Source organism: Brassica rapa, unplaced genomic scaffold, assembly GCF_000309985.2.
Source record: "Brassica rapa cultivar Chiifu-401-42 unplaced genomic scaffold, CAAS_Brap_v3.01 Scaffold0363, whole genome shotgun sequence".
In the NCBI taxonomy this organism is placed as follows: domain Eukaryota; kingdom Viridiplantae; phylum Streptophyta; class Magnoliopsida; order Brassicales; family Brassicaceae; genus Brassica; species Brassica rapa.
Window position 1 is genome coordinate 3,337 of NW_022610305.1, and position 13,854 is coordinate 17,190.

The 13,854-nt window shown below is 29.1% G+C and overlaps 1 protein-coding gene and 1 long non-coding RNA gene across 3 annotated transcripts; both read left to right on the top strand.

The window, feature by feature from the left end:
• The first annotated feature begins 248 nt into the window (after positions 1-248).
• LOC103833573 (agamous-like MADS-box protein AGL80) lies at positions 249-824 on the top strand. Its single transcript, XM_009109656.2, has one exon. The coding sequence runs from the start codon at positions 249-251 to the stop codon at positions 822-824; it is 576 nt and encodes a 191-aa protein (XP_009107904.2).
• Positions 825-11,236: 10,412 nt separating this feature from the next.
• Positions 11,237-13,370, top strand: LOC117130218. 2 transcript variants are annotated; one of them, XR_004453660.1, is made up of 3 exons: positions 11,237-12,511; positions 12,582-12,671; positions 12,755-13,370. It is a non-coding gene; the product is annotated as an uncharacterized LOC117130218 (long non-coding RNA). The 2 variants fall into 2 exon arrangements; XR_004453659.1 differs by having other exon boundaries at positions 11,237-12,671.
• Positions 13,371-13,854: the final 484 nt, after the last annotated feature.

Here is a 13,854-nt window from a genome sequence, read left to right on the forward strand (position 1 = left end):
ACTACTAATTTGAGATATATTCAAAATTAATGGTACTTGAACAATTACTAAAATAATACAGTCAAATTATTATTTACCATACTACTATATGAAATATGTTGAAATTTAATGGTAATTGAATACATTCCCAAAGTAGTCCATTTTGTGTTCTTGACTCTTCCTCTCGACTCTCTCTATATATATAAGATTGCAAGTGCATGACTATATTTCAACATCACAAATAAAAGATAGAACTAAAAGCGACAGCCATGGGAAGACCAAAAGTGAAGTTGGCTTGGGTCGAGGAACGAAAGAGAAGAGCTACTGTTTGCCAGCGGAGAATGAAAGAATTGATTCAAATGGCTGAAGAACTAACCATCGTTTGTGATATGAGTGCATGTTTGGTCTTTTACAACCGTAAAAATGGTAAGCTGGTGGCGTGGCCATCTCTGGAGGAGGCTCAATCTCTCATCGACTGCTATAACGCATTACCGGAAACCGAGAGGAACATGAAGGCGGATGATGAAGAGTCATCATTCATCAAGACCATTACCAAGGAGATCGAGAAGAAACTAGAGCTTTCTCGGAAGGCTATCGAGGAGTTGAAGATGGATAATCTCATGCTCCAAATCAAAAATGGTAGTAGAATGATTGCTGATCTTTCTCAAACCGAGATTGAGAAGTTAAAGTCATATACAAGTAAGAAAATTGTGTATTATGATAGAGAGTTACGTAAGCAACATCCGAATACGAGTGGCAATGAGCCATTTCTTGAGGATGACGATGGGGAGATGAAGACCTATGAAGGAGAGAGCAGCGAGTCTGATGGTGCGGACAATGCCTAATGAAGCAGCTAGCCGTCGAATAATAAAATTAATGTGTCTTGGAATAAAGTTGTTACTGTTGTGTCTTTGCATTCTCGTTTCATATTTCTAGTTTTTGTTGCTTTGGTCATGTTTCTTGTTTTTTTTTGTTTTTGTTTCTTGTTGTGTCTTAAACTTGTGTCTTTGTTTGCATATGTTAACCTAAATTAATGCAATGTTTTCCCTTTCAATCATTGAAGAGCTCATCTCGTATGTAACACTATATGTTTTCTAGGGTTCAACATAGCAAATTCTTTAAGAATAAGCTATATTTTGATAAAGCATCGTATTTAACTGAGATTATCATTGGCATGCATGTCAAACTATAGGTACATTAATTTTCATGAATAATTTGATATGGAAAAAGTTTCTCCAACGTTTCTTTTATGATGCTTAAACCTTAATTTCACACGTAAGATTCATTGTTGTCTTTCTTGATTTTCCCCGACCGCTGGATCTTTGGTTGCTTGCTACGTAGTGAAACTTTTTTAAGCATATACATGAAGAATACAAATTACTCAGTAACTACAATTTCAAGAGATTTGTTGAAGTGTGTGTCCTGTCCAAGTTATTGACTTCACTCATTAGTCCAACGCTTTCAGTGTAATGATAAATGAAACCAACGAGAAGAGAGATAGAGAGAGAGTAGAATTACACCCCAAGATTCCAATAGCATTCTTAGATACACATACTTGATGTAGTACACCTATAAGGACATCTATAAGGACCACTCTTCTTTGATTGCTTCTTCAAAGTACACAGAACTTTCAAGTGCGCAGTGTTTATAAACAAGGCTTTTGGGGTATTAGGTTGATTAAAGAATCTTGATTAACATTTCAAGCCTGTGAAGTGTGTGAGAGAAAGCTTCAATCTGCACACACCAAACATGTGATTCAGAATACAGTACTCATGAGGATTCAGTAGGGTGAAAAAAATGCCCTTCTACTGTAAAACCTTTATGCAGAGAAAGCTATGGGCGTTCCCCAGTCAAAAAAAAAATATGCTTCTAAAAAAGTTTCAGAAGGATATTGCAACTACTTACCTATATCTACTGAGAGATATTCAGAGACAGACACAACATAATGTGTTCATGAAGGTTTATATATAAAGTGTCCACTGAACTTCGACATGGATATACTTAGGAGAAACGTTTCATCTTCTAGCAAATTCGTTCTTCCCTTTATAATATCTCTAGCCAGACTATGTTCAAGTTTTCAACTACCTCTAACAGTGTTCCCGGGGGAAAAACCAAATTCTCCAATGTCCAAATCTATTGAAATCTCTAAGGTAAAAGGTCGAGACAGCAAGCAAGCACTCAAGAAAAAAGTATGCATGTGGCTCGGATCAATAGGTATGATATTCATATGGAAAATTCATTTTGATAACCCTGGACCAGATATTAATTTAGAAACCATGCTGCCATATTCTGTCAATCATATCCAATAAGATCAATATCTCATAGTGCATCAAATTAGTTGGCAATTGATTCTAGCCATCAAATAGGTAATTCTTGAAGCATGATTTTTTTTTTGGAAAGCAACTTCATTGATTAAAAACAAAATTGATTAAATCCGTTGTTACATGGCGTAAGGCCTCCTTAGCTAAGAAATCAGCATCATAATTCCTCTCTCGAGGAATCCAACAGAAAGAAATAGCATCAAAAGAGCTAGCATCTATTCTAATATCTGAGATTATCCCACAAATCTCCAAAGGCTCAGTAGATATTAATTAAGTGCTTTGGTCAGCTGTGAGGAGTCTGATTCGCATCTTAGTCACCGGATCCCCAGTTCCTTGCTCTTCCTAATAAGTGGTGACATAACAAAGTTAGTGGAGCTTGAAAATCTCTGAGTTTCTCTTGAAGTTTTGTTAGTCCATCCCAGTCCAGCAGCCCCTGATGTCTCAGTCTTGAAGCATTATGATTTAACATATGTTTTTAACTGGAAAGAAATAAACCACATGTGGAACATGTGCTAGGGAAAAACAATGTGCCTGTAAGAATGGACTAGAGACAACTTAGTGGCAGCTGATCAAGCTCAGTTACTAGCTCCGTCAACTCAACCTGATTTTCATTCCTGCACTGAACCAACTGCCTCCTTAGATCTTGAACCTGCTCATTAAACCTCTGAATCTTATTTTCTTGTGAGAGAATTTTCTACCATAAATAGAGATAGTCATATCATTATTAGATCATACTATGAAGGCATATGTGAAATTAAGAGCGGGTGGTTTTCAGATAACTATGCTTAATGTAAGTTTCTTAAGAATCAAAGCAACTAAAGAGAACTGAATCGGATAAATTTAAAATAGGTTTGTGAGTTTGTAATAGTTTCCTAGTTTCTATTTCTTTTCCACACAAACGATCCATTGATTGTAAAATAGGTTTTTGTGATGAATAAATTTAACATTCATTCAAAAAAAAAGTGAAGCGTAAAAAGACAAACCTTTTCTTGCACAGACTCTTTGCTGTGTGGTATATGATGTTGCTCATCTGACTGAATCAAGGAACGACTAGCTTCAATTTCAGTCTCAAGTTGCTCGTTTGGAAACAACAAGCTATACTTAGATAAATCGTCATATTTAACTGGATTATCATTGGCATACACGTCAAGCTATAGGTACATTAATTTTCATAAAGTTGATGTGGAGAAGTTTTCTTCATCGTTTATTTTATGATGCTTAAACTTTAAATTCACACGTACATTTATTTATTGTCTTTCTTGATTTCCCTCGAATGTTGGGTCTTTCGTAGCTTGGTACGGATTTTCTTGTCTCTGACTAAACATGGGTGTTATGAAAATAGTAAACCTATACTAAAATACGATAATAAATAAACATTAGACTTAATAATTAGAACAACAAATATATTTAATATACTACCACAACAAAATGTATAGTCTAGTCAACCTTTTTATTCCTTGACTACTAATTTGAGATATATTCAAAATTAATGGTAATTGAACAATTACCAAAATATTACAGTCAATTATTATTTACCATACTACTATATGAAATATGTTGAAAATTAATGGTAATTGAATACATTCCTAACGTTGTCCATTTTGTGTTCTTGACTCTTCCTCTCAACTATCTGTATATATAAGATTACAAGTGCATGACTATATTTCAACATCACAAACAAAAGATAGAACTAAAAGCGACAGCCATGGGAACACCAAAACTGAAACATATATATAACTAGAGTCGGCCCGCCCGTATTTTACTTGTAATCTAGATTATTATTTTTTGTATGATTTTTTGTGTCTAGGATAGAAATTAACGCCCTACAAACTTTCAATTTTGAATTATTGCCTATACACTATCTAGCCCTTGAGTAATTTGCCAATAATGATTTCAAGAATTTTAATCATATTTTTCTTCCTCCCAACAAGCTAGGCATTTCGAATCGTGACTGTGACCAGTTTTACAAGTGCATCACATCCGTCTTCTCGAAGTCCATGCCTCTCCACATTTGCCTTGCATAACTACCTCAATGTTTCCGTTGTAGAAGACGCTCTGGTATGGATTCCTTCCACGGGGAAGATGATATAACCCACCAGATCAAATATTCCAGGCTCTGCAACAGGGAGGAGTTTGATCAATTGCTCTGGTATGGCTACGCTTTCCATTTTCCAGTTTTTCTGTATATCACTCTCTCCTGCCGTGAACCACAAAACATATCACTCAACCTGAACAACATTAAAAAGCTGAACTTTAAAACACATCGAAAGATCACTCCTTCTCTACACAGCTAAAGTCAGAAACATTGGATAAAACAGTAAACTTTACAATTTAAAACGAAGTTTGTCTCCTAAAGAAAGCTATTAAGTAAACAGAATAAGATTCAACTTTCATGGCAAATCCTTTCCATCCACTTCATCTACCAAAAAAAGAGAAAAAATCAGAATCAAACTTCATGGCAAATCCTTACCATGGTCTTTTTCTAGCCTATATAAACTATATATAACCCATCATCTTCAAATCACAAACCTACAAAAATAGAAATAATATTCATCAAGAGTTTCAACTAAGAGCAAAATTCAGATCTAATAAAACTCAAACAAAACCCAGATTTGTCTATTCGACGGTGGTAATCCTCCATACAGCCTCTCCTCTCTTCCTCCACACTCCTCTCTGCTCCTCTACACCGTATCGATCCTCTGGTTCGTCTTCACACTTCGATTATTCAAACTTCACCAAAATCAAAGCCACACAGAAGAGATGATGAGAAAGTAAATAATTTGTAGATCTAAAAAGGAGGAGGGGATTCATTACCATTAATTGATAGAAACGGTAGTGGAGATGGAGAGACATGAGAAGAGATCTCCTGATGGTGGAGAGACATGGAGCAGAGATCCGAGGGAATAGAAGAACAGACGTGGAGAGCGAGAGAGAGAGACGGGAAGAGTAGAGACGTAATAGCCGGAGAGGAGCGGAGCTGTCACGAAGTAGGAGAGGAGGCATCACGGTGCTTAATAACTTCACGTAGGAGAGAGGCAGAGGAGGAGAGGAGGTGTCACAAAGTTATGATCTGTAACTTAAATGAAATGCTAGTTTTTGGGATGGTTGGACACGTGTCGTGCTCACAAAGCTCGACTTATCTAGGTGGAATCCTAGGTGTCCTAAGGAGAAGAGAACAAACTGTTTCTTTATATATAAAAGAGTGTTTTGCTCTCTCCTGAGGCTGCCACCTAGGATTCCACTTAGGAAAGTCGCTTCACGAGGAGTCAACACGTGTCCCGCCTCCTCGAAACACAGCGTTTCATTAAAGGAATCAGCGATCCATATGGGCTAAGTTTGTGAATGGGCTTTTCCGCGAAAACCTAAAAACTATTTTTTTACGCCAAAACCTCAAAAATGCATTTTTCCGCAAAAATTGCAAAAACGTGTTTTCCCGTCAAAATTGCAAAAACGTGTTTTTCCGCAAAAACCGAAAAACATGTTTTCATGCCAAAATCACAAAAAAACTTGTTTTCACGCCAACACTCCAAAACACATTTTTCGGCCAAAACACAAAAACACGTTTTTCCACCAAAATTGCAAAAAACGTGTTTTCCCGCCAAAACAAAAAAAAACGTGTTTTCCTGCTAAAACCGAAAATCTCGTTTTCCCGCCAAAGCTGAAAAAACTCATTTTCCCACCAAAACCGAAAAATCTCGTTTCCCGCAAAAACCGCAAAATACGCAAAAAGGCGTTTTCTTGCCAAAAACGTGTTTTCCCGCTAAAACCGCAAAAACAAGTTTTCCCCGCCAATAACGAAATATCTCATTTTCTCGCCAAAATCGAAAAATTTTATTTTCCCGCGAAAATCGCAGAAACGTGTTTCCCTCCAAAACCGCAAAAACGCGTTTTCCTGCCAAAAACGTGTTTTTCCGCCAAAACCGCAAAAATGTGTTTTCTCACCAAAATTGAAAATTTGTATTTTCCGGCCAAAACCAAAAAAAATCTCGTTTTCCCGCCAGAACCGAAAAAATCTTGTTTTCTCGCCAAAATCGAAAAATGTGTTTTCTCGCTAAAACCAAAAAAAAATCTTTTTTTTTCCCGCCCAAACCGCAAAAAGAAAACTCGTTAATTTTGAAATAATTCAAATGTAAATATATTAAACTAAATAATTAAATGTAATATAGTTAAAATTAATATAAAACATATGATTAAATCAACACAAGAGTATTTTTGTAATTTGTTTACTAAAATCATTTGAATGGAAATGAAAATAAAAAAACAAACATAAGATCCATTTAGATGATTCATCTATAAGAGCTATGTGGATGGACAAACAAATAATCACAAAAATCTGAATGAATCATTTGAATAGATCATACAAATGAATCATTTGGATGGAGATGACAAATGGTGAAACAAACAGCCCCTATGTTATTACAAAATGGGTGGAGAATATTAACAATTCTAATAAGTAAATATACAACATAAGAAATAGAAATATTACATTAAACATTTATAGGTAAATATACAATATAAGGAAAAATAAATGAAAAGTAAATATACGTTATAAGAAATAGAAATATTACATTAAACATCTATAATAATTTATCATCTAATATAAAAGCAAGAAAATTAGAATAAGTAAATATATAATAAAAAAATAAAAAAAATATATTAAACATCTATCTGAAAAATGTATCTATACTAATAAAATGGAGCTTTTGAGGCTCAATAGAGCGTCCACATCAGCGAAAAAAAAACATTTTGTGAAAGATGACACGTGTCATTAGTAAAAAATAAAAAATAAATATACATATAAAGAAAAATAAATAATAAGTAAATATACAATATAAAAAATAAAATTATTACATTAAACAATAATAAGTGAGGCTCCATAGAGCGTCGACATCAGCGGTAAAAATGTTTTCTAAAAAATGACACGTGGCATTAACAAAAAATAAAAAATAAATATACATATAAAGAAAAATAAATAATAAGTAAATATGCAATATAAGAAATAGAAATATTACATTAAAAATAATAGGTAAATATACAATATAAGAAAAAAAATGAAAAGTAAATATACATTATAAGAAATAGAAATATTGCATTAAACATCTATCATAATTTATCTTCTGATATAAAAGCAAGAAAATTAGAATAAGTAAATATATAATTAAAAAATAAAAATACTATATTAAACATCTATCTGAAAAATGTATATATACTAATAAAATAGAGCTTTTGAGGCTCCATAGAGCATCTACATCAGCGAAAAAAAAAACTTTTTCTAAAAGATGACACGTGTCATTAATAAAAAATAAATATACGTATAAAGAAAAATAAATAATAAGTAAATATACAATATAAGAAATTGAATTATTACATTAAACAATAATAAGTAAATATACAATATAAGGAAAAATAAATTAAAAGTAAATATACAATATAAGAAATATAAATATTACATTAAACATCTATCATAATTTATCATTTGATATAATTAAGAAATGAGAAAAAACTAAATTAAAATCTATTTGAAAAATGTATAGTGTAATAAATAATAACTAAATACACAACATAAAAATAGAAATATTATATTTTATAATTATCGTAATATTAGAATAAATAAATGAAAATATAAGAAAAAAATAAATATTAAGTAAATATAGTATATAAGAAATAAAAATATTACATTAAATATATATCGTAATATTATCATTGATATAAAAACAAGAAATTTAGAATAAATAAATATACAAAATAAGAAAGATAAACAATAAGTAAATATACAATATAAAAATGGAAAAACTAAATTGAGCATATATCTGAAAAATGCATAGTGAAATAAATAATAAGTAAATATACAACATAAAAATATTAGATTAAACATTTATTATAATATTAAAATAACTAAATATAAAATATACGAATCTATACTAACAAAAATGAGCTTTTGAGGCTTCATAGAGAGTCTACATTAGCAAAAAAAATCTTCTTCTAAAAGATGACACTTGACATTAATAAAAAAATATATACGTATAAAGAAAAAGAAATAATTAGTAAATATACAATATAAGGAAAAATAAATTAAAAAATACAATATAAGAAATAGAAATATTACATTAAAAGCAAGAAAATTAGAATAAGTAAATATACAATTAAGAAATGAAAAAAAAAACTAAATTAAACATCTATCTGAAAAATGTATAGTTAAATAAATAATAACTAAATACACAATATAAAAAATAGAAATATTATATTATATTATACAATTATCGTAATATAAGAAAAAATAAATATAAAATATAACAAAAAAATAAATATTAAGTAGGAAAATTACCACAAATAGCACATTCATAGTACCACTTTTCATGTTTACACTAACCACTTTTACCATCACTTTTAATGAAGGGTAAAAGACAATTATACCCTTAGTGTTAACTAATCTAGATTTAGGGTTTAGAGTTGAGGGGTGGGGTAAGGTTTTTGGAATGTGAAATTTAGGATTCTAATAAATATATAAATAAATACTTAAAAAATATAAATAAATAGTTTCAAAGATAATTTTCGTTTTTCAAAAAGAAATTTGAAGAAAAAATAAAAAAAAATCGAAAAAAAAATTTCAAAAAAAAAACGTTTTATAGAAAAGTTCGAATTTGAAAAAGTATAACTCAAAAACAAAAAAAAAATTTACTTTTTTTTAATTTATTTTTTTATTTAAATAATAATTTATTATATATATGAATAACAAAGACATAAGAGTCTTTTGCCACTTAATGAAGAAAGTATTTTTGAAAATGTCTTTTTAGTAGTGGTAAAAATGAAAAGTGGAAAACATGTAATTTCCCCTGTTAAGTAAATATAGTATATTAGAAATAAAAATAATACATTAAATATATATCGTATTATTATCATTGATATAAAAGCAATAAAATTTAGAATAAATTAATATATAAAATAAGAACGATAAACAATAAGCAAATATACAATATAAAAATGGAAAAACTAAATTAAACATATATCTGAAAAAATGTATAGTTAAATAAATAATAAGTAAATATCCAACATAAAAATATTAGATTACACATATAATATAATTTTGGAATATGTAAATATAAAATATAAAAAAATAATAATAAGTAAATATATAATATAAGAAATACACAAAATACATTAGACATCTATCTAAAAAATCTATAATAAAATAAATAATAAGTAAAATAAAATATAAGAAATAAAAATACTACATTAAACATATATCGTAATATTACAATTTGATATAAAATAAAAATAGTTAGATAAGTAAATATACAATTAAAAAAGTAAATGCACAAGATAAGAGACAGAACAACTACATTAAACATCTATTTGAAAAATGTAGATTTTTTACATTTTTATGACTTTCAAATATTTTTATAAGTAAATATACAATATAATAAAAATAAGCATACAATATAAGAAATATAAATTTTACATGAAGCATCTATTATAATAATATCATTTGATATAAAAGCAAGAAAATTAGAATAAGTAAATATACAATATAACAAAAATAAAAAAATAGGTAAAATACAATTAATAAATGAAAAATCTAAATTAAACATCTCTCTAAAAAATGTATAGTAAAATAAATAATAAATTAGTATACAATATATTAAATAGAAATATTATATTAAGCATCTATCGTATTATTAGAATAAGTAAATATACTATATAAGGAAAATAAAAACAAATCTGAGAAACATACAATAAAATAAATTATAAGTAAATATAAAATATCAGAAATATAAATATTAGATTAAACATTAATAAATAATATTATCATTTGATTTAAAAGTAAAAAAAAAAATAGAATAAGTAAATATACAATATAAGAAAAATAAACAATAGGTAAAATACAATGAAGAAGTGCAAAAACTACATTAAACATCTATCTCAAAAAGGTATTGTTTTACATTTTCATTATTTAAAACTACAATAAGTGAATATTAATGCTAAATATTATAATAAGTAAATATAAAATATACGAAAGAATAAATAATAAGTAAATATAATATATAAGAAATAAAAAAATATTACATTAAATACATATCGTAATATTATCATTGATATAAAAGTAAGAAATTTAGAATAAGAAAATATAAAAAATAAAAAAAAGATAAACAGTAAGTAAATATACAATATAAAAAATGGAAAAACTAAATTAAATATTTATCTGAAAAATATATAGTTAAATGCAAAAATGTATATTTAAATAAATAATAAGCAAATATAAAGTATAAGAAATATAAATATTACATTAAACATCTATCGTAATATTATCATTTGATTTAAAAACAAGAAAATTAGAATAAATAAATATACAATATTGAAAAATTCCCTTGGATAGCCATTTTTAAGTTTTTGCTACAAAATAGCTATAAATGAGAAAAATAATCAAAATAAGTCTTATTAAAGAGTAAAAATACATTTATACCCTATGGTTAACTAACATAGACTTATGGTTTAGAGTTAAGGGGTGGGATTTTGAGGATAGGATTTCAAATTTTTAAAAATTAAAATTAAAAAATTAAATTTTTTAAAATAAAAGAGACTATTTTGGTCACTTTCTTTATTGAATACTATTTTGTGACAAAAAAACTTAAAAGATCTATTTGAGAGAATTGTCTTACAATATAAGAAAAAATAAATAATAAGTAAATATACAATATAAGAAAGGAAAAACTATATCAAACATCTATCTTAAAAATGTATAGTTTTCTGATTTTTTCTAAATAAATATGTATTCACACATACATACAATTCAGAATTTGTTGTTGTTCAGAATACAACGTTCAAAAAAATAACTATATGGTTAACATTTGAAAATAAAAATAGCCCCGCACGTAGCGCGGATTAACTCCTAGTCTTTACATATAAAAGATGTTTTGCTCTCTCCTGAGGTTGCCACCTAGGATTCCACTTAGGAAAGTCGCTTCACGAGGAGTCAACACGTGTCCCGCCTGCTCGAAACACAGCGTTTCATTAAAGGAATCAGCGATCCATATGGGCTAAGTTTGTGTGTGGGCTTTTTTTTAATTTGGCACAAGAAAAGCAGCCCGATAGCAGTCAACCCTAATAGCACAATGTTCATCTCCGTTCTTTGTTCTTCGTCATCTGATCTTCTTTTTCATCGACCAAAAACGTTACCAGTTACAGATTCGTCTCATTAAACCTCTTCTTAACTCCATCAACCACGATCTGGTCTTGAATGTGAACTTCTCTTCTCCGAGGCGGTGTCACTGCGAATATAAAAAGTTAAGCCTTCCTCTTATCAAAACCATCTTCTTGATCTGTTGAACCAACAAAGTAAAGTTATTTTCACATAAATGGCTAACTCGAAAGTTCTTATTTCTCATTTGAAATCTGGTAAATTTTCTTCTCCGGTTGAGGTTAGGTTGATGCGTTGACTTCCTCTGCCTAGAAAAGGGAAACATGAACGGTTAGTGGCTACACTCAGTCAATTCGTCTGGACTTCTTCTTAAATCGTTATGGGCGTCAATATGCTTCTCCTTGAAGCCAAGGTTGCTCCGGCGATTTAGAAAACAAACTCAAGTTTTTTCTGTAAGATTTACAAGTAACGTGATCTTAATTAATTTGTGATCTTAGTCATACGATGTTTGCTTCTTCATTTTGTTAAGCTCCTCGGTCTTTTTAATCTGACAATGGCTCGAACAAATGCAGATGATGATTTAAAGTCAAAGTCTTTACAAGCTGAGTTTGGCGAAAAGAGGAGCTTTGGTCGCGGTTTCTGTATTACAGTCAAGAGATTGCAACATATAAAAAAATTACTAATGCTCTGCTTCATAGAAGGTATGAAGCTACATATGGAGAAATTCAATGATGGTATTGTACTAAGATAAAGGCTCCTTAGTATATTGAAACGAGAGTCTATAGTGGGGACATGTAAAGTTCCTATGTTATAAATACCATTTGAGTCAAATATCATATGTAAATTTTTTCCTTGAGTCGATTTTAGTTTTCAACAATGTTTTTGTTTTAAAAAATAGATTATTGTATGATAGTTTTAAGCAATCTGCAGGATATTACTGAAGAAAACAAATCTCCTCCATGCCCAACAGAGTGGTTATTCCGTGTTGATATTGTTAATAAATGGAAAGAGTCTAACGGTTTCAGTGCTACCCAGATGTTTAGAGAATATCAAGATGTCTGATACGGCCTTACTGGTGAGAAGAGCATTGTCTTTAAGCCAATATACTTTGTTTATGGATCTTCCATAGATTCTTTTGTGAAAAGGGGGATTAGAAGTCTTTTGGTTCAATGGAAAATTAGCTCAGCAGTCCAGTGAGAAAGTGTTGAAGGATGCAATGAAACCATCACAAAACAGTAAGTAAATTGATAAGTTTCTGACAAAAAAACTGTGAATCAAAAATAAAATTAAATAACTGTATGATAATATGACGTATCAGGTTCTGCTTATGTCTATGAAAGCTGGCGTCGAACTGAATCTAACCGCTTCTTCACACGTCTTCTTAACGGTACAGTTTATCTTTACGATTACGTTTAAGTTCCAAATACGTTCCAACTAAAAACTCTAACAATGTGATTTCACCATTTATTTATAATATCCCATAAAATAAAATAATAAAATCAAAAAGAACTAAAAAATATCCTAACAAACAATGATTTTAAACTCATTTTCAAATGGAAATAATGTTTCATAAGCTCAAACCAACGAAAAGATCTAATCTCACAAATATTTTTTCTTTTGTGTTACCAAACTCAAAAACCAAAAAAATAATATGAAAATTAATGGAAAAGCAAAATGAGGAATTATACATAATCAAACATATAGTTAAAAAAGAGTAACACTATCTAATAAATAAAATAAAATACAAATAGCATACATATTACTATCTCCCAAATATCAACACACTTTTAAATAAAGCAAAATGGCATCGTAACATCGTCTCTTGCATTTTTTAATTAAAGAAATTAATTACAAAGTTTTGGCGAACCGCAATACACAAGAAATCTAAAAATAACATATGATAATGGATTACCTCAAATAAATAAATTTAAAAATAAAAATAAAATACATCGTCGCAATAAAGATAAAATATTATATCATTCCAAGAACCACAACAATATAATTATGCAATTTGGTCAACAACAGCTAATTCAGCTCTATATATCATTAGATATTATATAAATAAAGATCACATGTAAATAATGTTTCACAAAAACAGAAAATTATGCTTTTGAAAATAAAAATATGTCGATCTAAACACTTAATTACGTCAAAATCCCGCGCGGTGCCCTAGTATTGCATAACTAAGAGTTTAATTACTTTCTCGCTTTCAACCTACATGAATTCTTAAGTTGGTGCATAATTACTCTGAAACTTGTTTTTATCTAAAAAGTATTATTAAAATATAAATTGAAAATTGTTCATTCAATAATAAAATAAACTACAAAATATCATTAGTTATGAAATTTTTGATAAAAGTAAAAATTACATTGAAAAAATGGAAACATCTTCTATTTTTAAACATCAAAAACTTCCTTG

Excerpts from the sequence above, each read along its gene's own strand:
- LOC103833573 (XM_009109656.2), top strand. The coding sequence starts at position 249 with ATGGGAAGACCAAAAGTGAAGTTGGCTTGGGTCGAGGAACGAAAGAGA.